Source organism: Pogona vitticeps, chromosome 2 (genome assembly GCF_051106095.1).
Source record: "Pogona vitticeps strain Pit_001003342236 chromosome 2, PviZW2.1, whole genome shotgun sequence".
In the NCBI taxonomy this organism is placed as follows: Eukaryota; Metazoa; Chordata; class Lepidosauria; order Squamata; family Agamidae; genus Pogona; species Pogona vitticeps.
In genome coordinates this window covers 65422636-65438958 of record NC_135784.1, presented here as the reverse complement: position 1 = coordinate 65438958, position 16323 = coordinate 65422636, and the positions used below count along the sequence as shown (strand labels likewise).

The following is a 16323-nucleotide window of genomic DNA, read 5'->3' as shown; positions in this document are numbered from 1 at the left end:
ATCTTCGTAATGTGAAGAATCAGTTCCCGAAGCAGGGAACCGATTTTCGCAAAGTGAAAAAACCCAATTTAAAACATTGTTTCGCGATTGCAATTGCGATCACAAAAACATCGTCGTGAAGCAGATTTGTCGTAATGCGGGGTAATAGTTAAGTGGGGCACGACTGTAGTTTCCCTGAATATCCAGTGTGACATAATGGATGGAGTGACACACTAGGACTAAAGAGGCCTGGGTTCCAATCCCCACTCAGCCATGGAAATTCACTGGTAGTGTTGAACTGGTAAAGCCAGCCCTTAAATATCTTACCTTGAAAGTCAGGGTCTCTATACATCAGCCCATGAAAACAACATAGTTTCCCTAGAGAGTTTCATGTAAGCATAATGCAAAAGTTTATGGCATTACATCAGGCTATTTATTATTTATTTTATTAATTTATTTTATTTATATCCTGCTTATCTGGTCAGTTAAGACCACTCTAGGCGGCTAACAGCATAAAATAACACAATAAAATATAGATAACTCAATTTTTACATAATAAAAACATTTAAACGAGAAGGGAACTAATGGTAGAAAAAAGAGAGAAGTGGACATCAAGAATTGTCTGGAGGGAAGGCCTGCCAAAACATCCATGTTTTTAATTGATTTTTAAAGTTACCCAGCGAGGGAGCCTCATGAATCTCAGGAGGTATGTTGTTCCAGAGGCGAGGAGCCATCACCGAGAAGGCCCAATTTCTTGTCTTTTCCTTCCGGACCTCCCTCGGCGTTAGGCTCCTCAACCTCACCTCCTGGCTCGCACGAGTGACACGGGTAGATCTTGGTGGGAGTAGGCATTCTAATCTAACAAGAAAATAAAAGTTATTTACTTGTAACTCTGGTTCTTTGAGTAGTCCTCTGTGAATTCACACTAATGGGTTAATCTGCCCTCGAGCAGAGCAGTTTTGGAAACTTTCATAGCTTTAAGCACTTAGTGCTGGGACCTCCCCTACACCTGGCTATATAACTCCGCCCCCCGGCACCCAGTGTCTCAGTTCTAAGGAACCAATCGCCACTGCCCAGCATGCTATGACACATGTGACGGACAGTGGGGAGGAGGGCGGGTACATGTGAATTCACAGATGACCACTCGAAGAACCAGATTTACAGGTACAGTAAGTAACTTTTCTTTCTCCTTCGTGGCCTCTGTGAATACACACTAATGGGTGACTGGCAAGCTGACTAACCAGGAGGAGGGACGTCACGAACGTGCAGAAGCTAGGGCAGCTTGACCTACCGCAGCCTGAGCCTTTGGCTGGACTTCCAGGCAGTAGTGCGAGAAGATAGACGGAGTGACACATGTGGCAGCACGGCATCCACTATGTCCACTCCATGGAGAAAGGCCATTGAGGATGCTACAACTCTAGTATAGTGAGCTCTCACTGACTTTGGAAGAGGAGTCTCCGCCAAATCATAGGGAGACGGATGGTCTTGACTATTCAACTAGAGATGGTCTGAGAGGAAGCCAGTGCTCCGAAGGAGGAGCCAACATAAGTGACAAAGAGACATTGAGAGGCACGATGCCATGCACATATGACAGAGCATGCTTCACATCTAGAGCATGCAGTCTCAAGCAGTGAAGATGGTGTGGGAAAGAAAACAGGAAGGACAGTTGGCTGGTTCAAATGGAAGGCAGAAAATACCTTAGGCAAGAAGGTAAGGTCTGTCTGTAAGGTTACCTTGCAGAAAAGAGAATCTGCTCTTATTGTAGTCAGACCTCCAAGCCCTGCAAGCTAAGGTTACCACCAGGAGAAAGGCAATTTTGAGGTTTAGCAAGCGGAGCAATGCTGATGCCAAGGGCTTGAAGGGAGGCCTCATAAGCCGCCAGAGAATTGATTGGAGAGACCACAGAGATGTTAGTGGTCTATAGGCAGGGTGCATATTCTCCAGGCCTCAGAGAAACAGCTTGCAGGTAGAACTGGCCAGTCCCAGGCAAAAGAGGTGAAGGAGAAACTGAAGGAATGCGTTCAGAGACATTGGCCTAGTAGGCAAATGTCAACTTGAGGCAAAGTGACAGAACACCTACCCATTATAGGAGTAGGTCAAGGTGGTAGAAGGTTTGCAAGCATGATTGAGCATGTCTGTTACTGTCGGGGAAGACTCCAAGCCAACAGGCGGAGGGACTCGAGGACCACATGAAATATCTAAACTCAGTCAGTAGATGAGGGACCAGCTGCAGCGTGATGTATTCCGCAGCTCACGGGAGCAGGATCGAGAACCATGGCTAGTGAGTTGACCAAGCATGTTTGCACACTCATGTTGGACTCAAAACAACAGTCCTTTGGAAAAGGGGGAAAGGTGGGAACATGTAGAGGAGGTCCCATGACCATCTCGTCAGGAAGGTGTCCCCTAGGGAGTTGCACCCGATGACGGCTCAGGAGCTGAACATGACACACTTCTCGTTTATCCGAGATGCGAAAGTGTCTATGTCTGGAGTCCCCCATTAACGACAGAGGCAATAAAAGATTGTAGCATCGAGAGCCCACTCGCGAGACCAGGACTGTAGTCTGCTGAGACGGACTGCCATAGAATTGTTCTTGCTTGCCAATGTACAGCCACTGGATAAATGTGGCGAGCATAACACCATTCCGAAAGGTCAATGGTGTGAAAAAGGTGTAATAAGTGCCGCCCTGCTTGTGTATATAATAAACTGCAGTGGTATCGTCTGATATGACCTGGACCACCCGAACCCAGAGTAGGGGCTCAGAGACCCGAAAGGCCTTGGTGATTGCCAGGAGCTCCAGCACAATGATATGAAGGCTGGCTACTATTGTGGACCAGCAGCCAAGGGCAACGTGGTGGCATAGACAAACCCCTGCAGCCTGGTAGGCTGGCATTCACCACTGACTGAACCAATTGGGTCAAGAGACCAAAGGGTCACCCTATCCGTAGGTTGGGGGGAGGGATCTCCACCAGTCCAGTTGTGCAGCAATTTCTAGAGTCACCTGGAGCAACATGGATGGGTGGTCACAAGAAATCTCAAAGACTGAGAGAAACTGGGCTTGAAGGGACCGCATCCTCAGTCGAGCATGCTGTCCCAAAGCTGTGGTCGATGCCATCAGCCCCAGAAGTCGCTGGAACTGTAGGACAGGGAACCAAACACCTGAAGAAAAGGAGCAGAACAAATTATGCATTTTAACACACTTGTTGTCAGGGGAAAAAAGCCTGCTTCAAGAAAGCATCCAAAGTTGCATTAATACAATCTACACATTGTGTAGGTTGCAAAATCGACTTCTCTACGTTGACCTTTAGTTCTGACGCTGACAAAAGAGACAGTGTCAAGGACGTGTATTTACAAGCTTGTGACTTGGACTCAGCGGCCAGGAGCCAGTTATCCAAATATGGGTAAACAGTGATTCCCCCAACTGAAACCCTGAGAAAGCATTGTGACTGGATGCCAGCATAAAAATGAGCACCTCATGGTAAACCAACTCCCTGGACATAACATGTGAATAACAGAGTCCAAGGAAGCCATACGGAGTCTACGTAGAGTAATAAAAGAATTCAGCCCTCCAAAATCAAGGATGGGGGGGGGTTCATCCTTTTGGGGAGGGATCGGGATGGCCTTAATGTGGCCTGTGTCAGGGGGTACATAAAATTCAGTGGCATAGCTGGTAGCTATGATAGCGAGTACTGAAATGTTAGATGTGAAGGAACACCAATTGGAAAGATGAGGGGCCAGAAGGCCTGACTGGTCAGTGACAGAGAAGTCAGGTACACTAAAGAGAGCGCTTGATTTTGCGGTCCTGCCTGCGGTTTTGTTGGTCAGGGCGCTGCCTACCCACATGTCTAGGGGATGGCGGCTGGTAACTCTGGGGTTGAGGCCTTTGATGTTCCTGGGATGCCCTAGGCCGATGGGAACATCACCAGGTACTTGCGGTTGTTACTCCGCAAATGACCATGCCACCTTCCAGAGCTTGAGCACGCTACCAAAAATAACATCAGTTTTCCGACCAAAAAGCCCTACACCAACAAGGTTTAAGGCATGTCTATGAGTAGACTATGTCTAGATGGGCGGCATATAAATGCAATAAATAAATAAATAAATAAATGTCGAGCAGCAATGCACTTGTGACGCGCCTGCCCCATTACCTCCTAGTGATATGGGAAGCCTTAACTGTAAAGGTGCACAGGAGCTACCCGCAGAATGAGCAATGGCAAATTCCATAAGTGGTGATGATAAACACCCATGGCAGAGGGGTAGTTGGCTACATGGCAGCCAGAAAATGAAAATGCTGACCAAAGAACTCCTTATCTGTTAACGGTAAAGGAGAGTGATTAACTGTGGCAACTTATATGGGAGCAGGAAGATTGGTTGGAAATCTTCCTCCCCTTGTGACTCTTGTGAGTCCCAGGCTGAATAAGGTAAGTCCTTCTGATGATTAGGGGAGCAGTCTTTCTTAGCATGACCCTGACCAAGCTCAGTCTCAATACAGTTGCTGGAACAGAGAAGGCTGAAAGGGTTAACAGTGGGTTAGGTCAAACCCGCAGACACTTTGCTGCTGGAGCCGAGTTTGAAGGAGCACTACACCTTTGAGGCATAAGTGGAGGCACAAAGCACTCCTTAGCCCATGGCTCAGGACAGTGCCAGGTGGAGTGGGGTGGTGGTGGTGGCAGAAAAGGCTCACAGCTCCTGTACCAGATAAAAGGGACTGGTCCTGCACAAACTTGTCGGCGTGATAGGACCCTCCTGAGGAAAATTACTCAGGTCTACTTGAGAGTAGCAGGGTTCTAGGGTTGACTTCTATGAGTCCTTTCCCTATGAGGCTATGAAGGCATCGGCAGCTGAGGTGGGACTGCAGGCTACTATGTGAACAAGAACATTGATAAAAGAGGGTTGTTTTGCGCCAAATTATCAGCCACCAAACAGGTGCTACCCCAAACAGGAATATCACTGACTAGCAGGGATAGCAGTGGGAGCTGTAGCCCCTCCCCCCTTTTTAAAGGCAAAGCTAGGGCTGCCAAATGTTGCCAGAAAGCTCTTGCATTGGCACCTAGCTGATTTTGGAAATAGCAGCTGTGTGAACGAGCCCATTGATAAATGAGAGCTGTTTTATGCCAAACCACCAAAAGGTGTTACCCCAGGCAGGCATATCACTGACAGGTAGGGCTGGCAGTGGGAGCTGCAGCGGGCCCTTTCTTTCCCCAAAGGCAAAGCCAAGGCTTACTGCGTGTTGCCAGAACATCTTCAGTGTTGGCACCCAGCTCTCTCTGGAATTAGCAGCTGTATGAACGAGCCCATGATGCAAGAGTGCTGTTCCGCGTCAACCTCTCAGAGAGGCTTTTACCTCATGTCAGGAGAATCACTGACAGGTGGGGACGGCTACCAGAGCTTCTTCCAAGGGCAGGGCTACAGGCACCCAACTCACTGCAGGTTTAACAGCTGTATGAACAGGCCCCTTGATGCAAGAGGGCTGTTCCACACCAACCTCCACAGAGATGTTACTCAAATCAGGAGTATCACTAACAAACAGGGATGGCGGCAGGAGCTGCAGGGGGCCCTTTCCAAGGGCAAAGCTCAGATGCTGTCCTCTTCTTTCTTGACACGAAGACGAAGACTGCAAACAGATGGATAGCTGTTGTTCTTGAGCCTGGGGGTAACCTTGCTAAGGTAGAAGATACCTTATTTCTTTAAGAGAAAAGCCCGGAGAGTTCTAAAGCCAGCTTTGTAAAGCTTTCACAAAGAACACCTAACGTTGTTTAGTGCTCTTTCCCCAGGCAGAAGAAACAACTTGCTAGTGAAGAAAGAACAAGAGGAGGTCAAACAAAGGAAAGGAACATAATTGTTTTTACTTGTGAAGTTCCGAACGAAGCTGCTGCTGCTACAGCAGGGTGCCAGGGGGCGGAGTTATATAGCCAGGTGTAGGGGAGGTCCCAGCACTAAGTGCTTAAAGCTATGAAAGTTAACAAAATTGCTCTGCTCAAGCGCAGATTAACCCATTAGTGTGCATTTGTCAGAGTATTGAAAATTTACAGGCCTGAACAGAAAAGAACAGAGCAAAAGTAATAATGAGCTCCCATGTTATACAGGTGTGTAATTTGCTGAGTCACAGTGACTCTGGAGAGGTGGTGCCTTGGATGATGCAACACCTTCTGTGATTGGATAAGGGCAGAGGCTCAACTGTATATATATGAACTGTACCACTACCTTCATTTGATGATGCCATGCTGCCGCTTTCTACACTTGTATATATGCTGTAAATACACGTGTCGTGCTGGAGGAACGTGTCTGAGTGATTTATTTTGCCTTCTGGACCTGAAAAAACCTTAACTCTGCTGGATTTTTGCGGGTTCGCAGTAACAATATTCACAGAGGCCATGAAGGAGAACCTTTTATTCTAACCCAGTATATAAAAAACACTACTTTGATGCTACCTGACATATTTAAAGGCTTATACTAAAAAAGAAGAACAAATAATGGTGTTAGAAGCTGGGGTAGATATTTAGCAGATCAGATATAAAGCTATTAAAAACATAATTAAAAGTTATACACACTTCTTACTCGGTTTTTACAAATAATTTTGAGTTGATTATGTTAGTCCTCTTCTCTAGATAAGTACAGATATATCATAACATTACCCTTTGGAAGACATGTAAACTGAAGATGCACAAGATTACCTGCTGTGTAATTTAAGCTTCAAAAGAGTTTAAAAGAGATAGAAACGATTACTTTCAATTGGCATTCCAGCCATTTTGGAAAAGTTTACTCAGAAAATAGAAGTGGGTCTACCAATGTATAAATTTAACAAAGCGTAAATCTGATAAATTTTCTATTGGAAGAAGGGTATGCTAAATGAATGCCCTTCTCTTTTCATGTGATAGTCTCAAAACACAGCCAGAAAAACACAACCCTAAAGGTCAATCTACATTTTGCCATAGTGCTGTAACATCTAGTTCACACACGGGGCACTCCTGAACCCAATGTCTGATGCTAATTCTCTGTCACTACCTTCACTAAGTTTATTATTTTTAATAGCCTACAATATCTGTGTGTTATAAAGTCATGTGCCTCCCAAATTAGTAGCAAGTTAACTCTTCAGCTTCAGATCTGTGAGTTGGTCTTGTTTTTTTATTGACATTTAGATGCATTATAAACATAGTAGACACTGCACCGTATGCATGAACAGAGCAGCAAATGCATGTTAAAATGTTCTATAGTGATGCCTCACAAATTAAAACTATAGTTAGATCCTACAGTGTGTGGCACATACTGCATCAGCACCACTTCTTTCCACCAGACATATGCATCCTATATGAACTTTGCTTCACATTTAGGGCCAGGGAAAATATAGATGCCAAGAAAAAATATAATTATATTAAATTAAAATTATTCAAAATAATTTATTTAAAAGTCATTATTACCAACCTGAGTCTGATTGGCACTGGTTCGAGCTGAAAAATTGACAAAGAAAGGGAAATAGAGTTCCTTTTCTAAATGGTGCATTAGCTTGTCTTTCACATATACAGATTTCCCAGTACCTGTTGGTCCAACAAAAAGTAGAGGCCTTGGAAAGAAATAGGTATATTGCATTAGTCCTAGTTTTAGTTACCAGTTCATATAATTACATCCATATAAAATTACATATATCATGAGAAGACTCCCTGGAAAAGACCCTGATGTTAGCAAAGTGTGAAGGAAAGAGGAGAAGGGGACGACAGAGGATGAGATGGTTGGACACTGTCATCGAAGCTACCAACATGAATTTGACCCAACTCTGGGAGGCAGTGGAGGACAGAAGGGCCTGGTGTGCTCTGGTCCATGGGAGTCACAAAGAGTCAGACACAACTAAATGACTAAACAACAACAAAAATTAAAAGCTACATAAAAGAGCAACAAGTTTACTGAAACACCCTTAACTGTACTTACTAAAACATGCATAGCTTCTTTTAGTTATATGAATGGTAAGTATTTCAGAAGAGTACATTATAATGCGCTCTATGTGGGGCTGCCTTTGAGGCTGCTGCGGAAACTACAGGTGGTGCAGAATGCGGCAGCCAGACTACTTAGTAGAGTGAAAAAAGACCAACATATTTCACCCACTCTGGCTGCATTGCATTGGCTGCCCATCCGGTTCCGCATCGACTTCAAAGTGCTGATGCTTACGTACAAAGCCCTAAACGGTTTAGGGCCTCGATACAGTGGGGTCTTGACTTGAGAACTTAATCCGTATTGGAAAGCGGTTCTCAAGTCAAAAAGTTCTCAAGTCAAATCTGCATTTCCCATAGGAATGCATTGAAAACCATCTGATCCGTATCTGCTCTTTTCCGTCCAGAGAAACTAATGGGAAGCTGCTGTTCCACCTTCGACCACTAGAGGGGGACATTTTGTTTCTTTTTTTCTTAGGTCAAGAAAGGTTCAGGGAAGGCAGGGAAAATACAGTCCAGGCAGTACCAGGCAGTCTGAAGACTGTCTCCCAATCCACTCTCTAAACGCTGGGAGGAGTGAGGAAGCAGACAGGCACCCTTTTCACTGGCCAACAGTTAACTGAAAGTTCACTTTTTGCACTTTCCCTGCCTCCCACGTGGGTTTTTTTCAGTTCTTAACTCAAATCTAAGTACTTAAGTCAAGTCAATATTTTCCTATGAGAGCGATTCTTAAGTCAAAATGTTCTTAACTCAAGCCGTTCTTAAGTCAAGACCCCACTGTACTTGGCGGAACGCCTACTCCCACCAAGATCTACCCGTGTCACTCGTGCAAGCCAGGAGGTGAGGCTGAGGAGCCTAATGCCGAGGGAGGCCCGGAAGGTAAAGACAAGAAATCGGGCCTTCTCGGCGGTGGCTCCTCGCCTTTGGAACAACCTGTCTCCTGAGATTCGCGTGGCACCCTCGCTGGGTATCTTTAAAAATCAACTAAAAACATGGATGTTTCGGCAGGCCTTCCCTCCAGACAATTCCTGATGCCCTCTCCTCTCCCTTTCCTATTGTTTCCTCCCTCTCCTTAGGTTTCTTCTATTTAAAATTTTTGATACTATTTTATGCTGTTAGCCACCTAGAGTGGTCTTAACCGACCAGATAGGCGGGATATAAATAAATAAATAAAATTAATAAAATTAAATAAATAAATAAATAAATAAATAAATAAATAAATAAATAAATAAATAAACAAACAAACAAATAAATAAATAAATAAATAAATAAATAAATAAAATATAAATATGTCTACAATGGAATAAATTCTCTAAAATCAGGCTAATACAGAGTTTTTTATCTTTCTAATACATAATATTTAGTAGACATGGGGACAAATAAAACACCGAATTGCAAGATTTATTAAATAGCTGATCCATTTAATATTTGTCCCTTTCTATTTGTCAGTTCCAGAGACCCTGACAAATACAAAGGGATGAAAATTTCTCTATTTTTATTCTTCCCCCATGGGCAGAGAGGGAAGGCTAGCCCAAACAGCTGATTGGCAGCCCCATAGGCAGATGTCTCCCTCCCACAGTTCCCCAGCCCTACACCTTGCCCCCTTCCCTTCCTCACCCTACCTTCTCCGCCACCACCATCCATCACCACCTGGTGCCACCCCCATCCATTGCCGCCCACTGCAGCAGACTGCCTTAAGAGAATCTGGGCTGCCTTTGCAAAGATAGCAGCTGCGTCTTCTCTTACTGCAAGGAAGACACAGTTACCATCTTTGCAAAGGGCAGCCTGGATTCCCTTAAGGCAGACTGCCATGGCGGAGGTTGACGCAGTGGGTGGTGGTGGATGGTGGCAGGTTGGATGGAACACAAACCAAGATGAACTGCCATTTTGGTAGTTTGTCCCCATCTCTAATAATTAGTCTCAGGGTATAATATAAAGAGTTAATCTTGAACTTCAAGCCCTAAACCATGGCGCTCATAACATGGCTTTTCCAGTTATAAAAAGAAACGCCAGTTACTCTGTACATTAAATTAAGAGATATTCACAATTCTCATCTAACTTTTGAGGATTAAATAGTATGAATTCATGCATTTAAATTCTAGAATACAAATTGTATAGACAGATCCTTTAAGACAGTAGCCCAAATCCTTTTATGTAGTTATGCTTGCAGAAGGGAAATGTCATAATATGTGGTGGGAAATTGTTACTACTTAATATGTCAGTATGGGGGTTTGATGCATGATGAGGAATCCAAGCAGAGGCTTATTAATTAACAACAATTCACTGGTGCAAATTATACCATAGCACTTCTATTGGCATGACTATGGAATATAATTTTATTTATTTATTTATTTATTTATTTGATTTATACCCCGCCTATCTGGACCGATGGACCAGTTAGTTAATTTAAACTGTGTTTTGAGATCTCTGGTCAATATAGCTTTTCTCATTTACTTCAGTAAGAGGCACATCTGCTTTATATCCCATGTGAAATTCATGATTCTTAACTACATGCTGAAAAGCATTGCTAAGAATAGCGATGATGATGATTTTTAAAAAGTGAGCTCCATCTTTTTACAATTCTCTGAAAGAAAATTCAGAAACTCCATATATATTAGGCCATGATAACAAATATACATAATTACATAACAGGATTTATAATAATAATAATAATAATAATAATAATAATAATAATAATAATAATAATAATAATAATAATAATAATAATAATAATAATAATAATAATAATAATAATAATAATAAATTCACTCTAGCATGGGAACCAGCTCTTCTTACTTTCCATATTGAATGCACAAGTCCATCAAATAAGTGTATCTGACTGTATCCATCGTTGGGACGATAATATCTTGAATCTTAAGATTCTTATCACCGTAATGGATGGTTTTAATGAACTCATTCCAATGTGCCCAACGGCCTTTGCCTTTCATCTAAGAGGAAATGCAGAAGTAAATTTCGTAGAAGATACGGTGCTGGCAAAAGACATTCAAAATTATTACTTCACAACTTGTTGCTGCTTGCAATTAAAAAAGAAACCCCCTATCTCAAAATAAACAAGTGGCTTATCTGTAACATATCTTTTTTGAATGGCCAACTGTGCATAGAGCCACCATTCGGAACCTTCCATACCCCTCTTATCTACAGTATGTGTGTCAGTAAGCTGCTGTTAGTTCAAACATTCAGTTGACAAGGCAGCAGAACATCAGTCAAGCACAAGTGACAGAGAAGGAAAATAAGGCAAGTCATGTGAATTCACAGATGACAACTTGAAAAACAAAAATTACACGTAAACAATCTGTTTATTGGTTGTTGTGGGTTTTTCAGGCTCTTTGGCCGTGTTCTGAAGGTTGTTCTTCGTAACGTTTCACCAGTCTCTGTAGCCGCCATCTTCAGAAGACAGCACTCTGAGCACAGAGCGCTGTCCTCTGAAGATGCCGGCAACAGAGACTGGCGAAACGTTAGGAAGAACAACCTCCAGAACACGGCCAAAGAGCCTGAAAAAACCCACAACAACCATTAGATCCCGGCCGTGAAAGCCTTCGCGAATAAATCTATTTATTTTTTCTTAGTGGTCTCTGTGCACTCATAGATATAGGCAAGGACCAGTGAACTTATCTGCAAAGGCCTCCAAAAGGCAGATAGGCAGGCACAACAGTAATTAATTAATATCCCACCCATCTAGACCGAAGTCTACTCTGGGTGGCTAACAACATACAAGAATAATAAAATAAAAGAAACAACAATATTTAAACCATAAGGATAACAATAAATTAAGTACAGGCAGGAAGGAACGCCTGCCTAAAGATCCAGGTCTTGAGTTGGCTCTTTAAAAACACCCATCTAGGTTCATCTTGTTTCTGTCTGCTAATCAAAAGATGCTGTGGTGGAAACCATTTTAGGATAGAAAGGAGCAAACAATTTTGATCCAGATGACCTTATCTGGATGGAACTGAAGGAAGGGTAGATCGGATTGGTTGCAAGTTTGCTAGCCTGCTTAGCAGATGTTATTGCCACAAGGAAATATTTTTTCAAGGAAAGCAGTTTAAGATCACAGGTAGCCATCGGTTCAAAGGGTGGTCGAGTAGGTGGATTGAGGACAAGTTGTAAAGACCACTGAGGGATAGGAAGTTGATGTGGGGGCAAATATTGTTGAGTACCTTGAGAAATGTTTTCACAGTTGGATGAGAAAAAAGTATGGCCGATTCAGAATGAGGAGGTTGATGAGCTACAATAGCAGAAATATAAGCTTTCAAGGTGGAATGAGATAGTCCAAAATTGAAGAGAAAAAGGACAAAAGTAAGTAAATTCTTCAAAGAGACTGGCGTTGCAGGTAGGTTCTGAGAATCAGTAAAGGAAAGAAATGCTTTCCATTTGTTTTGGTATAGAAGCTGGGTCAAGGGCTTTCAAGCCTGATCAATTACATCCTTTATGGTGGAAGTATCCTCCACGCTATCAGGTTCAGAGAGGATATATCTGGTTGGTGAATCATCCCGTCATCTTGAGTGAGAAGGTTGGAGATCGGTGGAAGCAAGAACGAGTCGGTTGACATCGACCTCAGGTGGGTGAACCATGGTTGTCACGGCCACCATGAAGCAAAAAGGATTGCATTTGACTGGAACTGTTGAAGTTGAATGATGGTTCTTTGCATGAGCAGTATCGGAGGGAATAGATAGACTAGGTCCTTGTCCCAGTCTATCATGAAGGTGTCTCTGATCGAGTTCCTGTCAATTCCAGCTCAAGAACAGTGCTGTCCTCTGAAGATGCCGGCCACAGAGACTGGCGAAATGTTAGGAAGAACAACCTTCAGAACACGGCCAAAGAGCCCGAAAAACCCACAACAACCAGTAATGTTGGCACTTGGTATTTGCTCAGGAAGCAAAGATATTGATGGAAGGGGTGCCCCAACAGTTGCAGAGGAGATCGAAGATTGTGTTGTTTAGGGACCATTTGTGTCTCCTTGTGGTGAGGTGACTGAGATAGTCTGCAAGGAAGTCTTTGTGTGTAGCTATGTGGACTGCTGCTGGGAAGATGTGATATAGATACCACCATTCCCAGACTTGATGGTCAGATACAGTAGGTATACAGGATGTGTGCCCCGTACTCGCACAGGCAGTACTTGATGTCAACAGCAGTCTGTCTAGAAAGTTTCAGCTTCTTCTTAGCATCTGATTAATGTGGTCACATCTTTTTTGAGTTGATACCATGGAGATCAGCACTGATGAACCAGTTGACTGCGGAATTGGTACCGAGACTGTAGACATTGACAATTATGGTGAAAGTCCTTTTGGCATCAAAGTGGCCAGTGTGGTAACTGATGTGATCAGCATTCCAAGGACTCCTGATGATTAACAGATCAAAGACTTTTGCCAGGAGAATCTGTGGTCAAAACATATTTTCCAGGTAGTTGGGCTTAAACAAAACCCTATGAGTTTGGCAAGTTTGCCTGGAAAAGGATTGGCAAATATTATAGGTCAAGGTCTTATGACCTGCTTCTAAAATGTGTTGTGCCCATCTGAAGCAGCAATTTTCATCTGACAGACAGAGATGTTTTTACAGCCTCTGATCCTATAAGCTTTGAGTAGGGAAAAACCTACCACCAACAAAGAATCATAAAGGAAAGAAATAAAAATCTTAACAGAAAAAATAAAATAAAATTACCAATTATATTGAAAAAAATATATAGTGAATATATAAAAGACATTGCCAGGGAATTTTATGCATACTATGAAACTCTGAAGAAAGATAGGATATAAATGAAATCAAAAATCTCAGTGTCAGAAGATTAGATTACAGATCAGATGGTCCATGGATCAAAACAGTTTGCAAAATTAATTTCAAATACTGATTGATATATAACTGAATCCATACCTCAAACATATAATCATACACCAAGCCTTTCTCTTCAAATGGATGGTCCCATTTGCCCACTGATGCTGGCACCGGGTGTTCATCTATCTTCCCTATGAGAATCTCCCTTATGAAGTTATCAAACACACTTCGGCCATCACCATCACAAGTAGCACCAATGGACCAAATCACGGAGAAAGCAAAGCAACCCTTTCAGAACAAATGACAACAAATGTTTAACAGTATCATCATGGCATATTCCCACTGACCTGTTATTATACTACTTAACTGTATACTCTTAACAACTTCATTTTAAATATTTTGAAGTGTTTTCTGTTATCCATCAACAATAACAGCGATACTTTAAACATTCAAAATAATCTGTATTGTTTACCATCCACTTCTAAACATTCACTGTCAAAAATTTAGCACAAAAAGAAATATAGACTATATTTCAAATATTTATCCAACTTTAAACCAACCATAATCCATTTGTAGATGTTTTTATTGGTAGGATCCTTCTGTACAGTATCACAAAGCAGCATTTCCAATAGTCGAGTAAGAGCGACAACATTATTGCTGTTGCTGGTGGGAACTAACTCCTGTACGAGGGAAATAAAAGGAAAAGTATGTATTTGAGCATGATGGAACAGAGGTACATATGAATACTGGGGGGGGGGGAGCCCTGTGCTGGGGTATAGGAGCCTTGCATTGGTAGGTAAGAAGAGGCAGAATTCAAAAATTAAGAAAACTTGGCTTGAGGATTCAGTCTTTGAGCTCAGAACATAGGACATTTTGTCTCTGTTGAATCTTGAGCCTACAGGCTCCCCTTCCAAGGAGATGTATTCCAATTGGTTTGTTCAGGATCAGCTGATGTCAGTTCCATAAGGCTCGTGATTGGAGGTCGGTAAGTCTCCTGACTGTAGGAAGCTAAGCCTCGTGGCTGAAGCAAGACTGTTTAGAGAGGCAAGGTATGTGCCATTTTGCTCTATCTTCAGCTATCTCAACTTATTTCCATGTAAAAGATACCCCTCAATTTTTAGGGTAATGATTTTAGGAAAAAGTAGTGTCTTATAGACGGAAAAAATGCAGTAATATGTTTTATGAGCTGGTCACCTGACTGTAAATTAAAAATTTAAAAACCAGTACAGCTAATGGTGAAGGCTTCTGGGAGTTGTAGTCCAAGAACATTCTAGGGACCCAAGGTTGGGAACCACTGCTCTAGATAATGTCAAAGCTGTGAAATTAGCCAAACCTGGTTAAAAAGTACTCCTAGCTACTGATGTGATCTGTGAATCCACAGTAAGTGCAGACTGTGAGCACTTCCCAGCTTTGCATCTGGTTCTATATAGGGAGTGTAATTCCATCCAGAGCCATCTGTACAGCTTTTGACCTCTGCGCTCACAACACTCATCTGGATCAAAACTGTTTGCTCCCTTCTACTTGAAAATGGTTTCTACCAGTATCTTTTGATTAGCAGACAGAAACAAGATGAACCTGGATGGGATTCTGCATTGCATTCAAAATGCCTGATTCAAAACAGATGCTATATTCTGAAGATCAGGCAAAAAAAAAAAAGCAAAAAAAAAAATACAAAATGTTGTGGCACCTTAAAAATTAACTGCTATATTTTAACAGGAGCTTTAATGGACAGGTCCACTTCCTCAAATCATAAATCCTAACATTAAAACATAGCAGCTCGTCTTTAGGGTGCCACATTTTTGTCTTTTTTTCTTTTCATTTTTATTTGATATGCTAGCAGACTAACATGGCGTCCTCTTGTAAAACTATAAAGATTAACTCTGAAACTACTGTACCTTGCATTTTTTCTGACGTATTCGTAATGCAGGTGGTGTTAACCAGTTGAAAAGATCTAGGAAAAGTTCTTGATACTCCTTTTGATCCAGGGGTTCAGGAAGATTACTTAACCAAGATGTCACAAGTGGCTTCCAGCCCAGTTGCAAAGGCTCCAAGTAGATCATTCCACAACGACTGACTGTAGCAGGCTATAACAGAATGGTCAAAATGAGAAACTGTGTATGTATAGAGTGTTTAAACAGTTAAGGGGGTTGCACAAAATGCAATTTTTAAAATGTACATTGTATCATACTTTAAAAATGAGGTGACAACAGTTTATTAAGAGTAGCTGCAAAACAATCATCCAACTCTCCAGTCAAGCCTGGAAGCACAATACCCTCACCTTGCAAAATGTATTTTTTATGGCTGGCAATTGAACATATTAATGTTGCAATAAGTTAACATGATGAGAGATGGTATTTGCAAGTACTATAACTGGCACTCTCTGTAATTAATATGCTGGTTTTACAGTACCTTGGTGTACTAAATCCTTTATTTTATACTTTATTCCTCCAGGCTTTGTGAATTTAGTCAAAATAAGAATATTTATTGTCATAGTGGCAGCCTGCCAGATTCTGAGTTACAAGCCCTTGTAGTTACAGGAGTTTAAAAAAATAGAAATGCCTATAGTAAAATTTCTGTTGCTGCACCAGGCCCTTGAACCTCCAGGCCTAGTAGAAATTTGATTAAGGGAAAATAAGA

At 42.2% G+C, this 16323-nt stretch overlaps 1 protein-coding gene across 3 annotated transcripts in view; it reads right to left on the bottom strand.

Annotated features, from left to right (window-relative positions):
• The window catches only part of DNAH12 (dynein axonemal heavy chain 12), a 144101-nt gene that overhangs the window by 67031 nt on the left and 60747 nt on the right, over positions 1–16323 (bottom strand). For all 3 annotated transcript variants that reach the window (XR_013541652.1, XM_078385322.1, XM_072989607.2), the window contains exons 34-38: positions 15582–15770; positions 14247–14366; positions 13786–13974; positions 10696–10847; positions 7400–7538 (exon numbers count right to left, since the gene is read on the bottom strand). Coding sequence is in view for 2 of the 3 variants with exons in the window: in XM_078385322.1 (XP_078241448.1) it covers positions 7400–7538; positions 10696–10847; positions 13786–13974; positions 14247–14366; positions 15582–15770 (789 nt within the window). In the remaining variant the exon portion in view is untranslated. The remainder of the gene's footprint in view (positions 1–7399; positions 7539–10695; positions 10848–13785; positions 13975–14246; positions 14367–15581; positions 15771–16323) is intronic.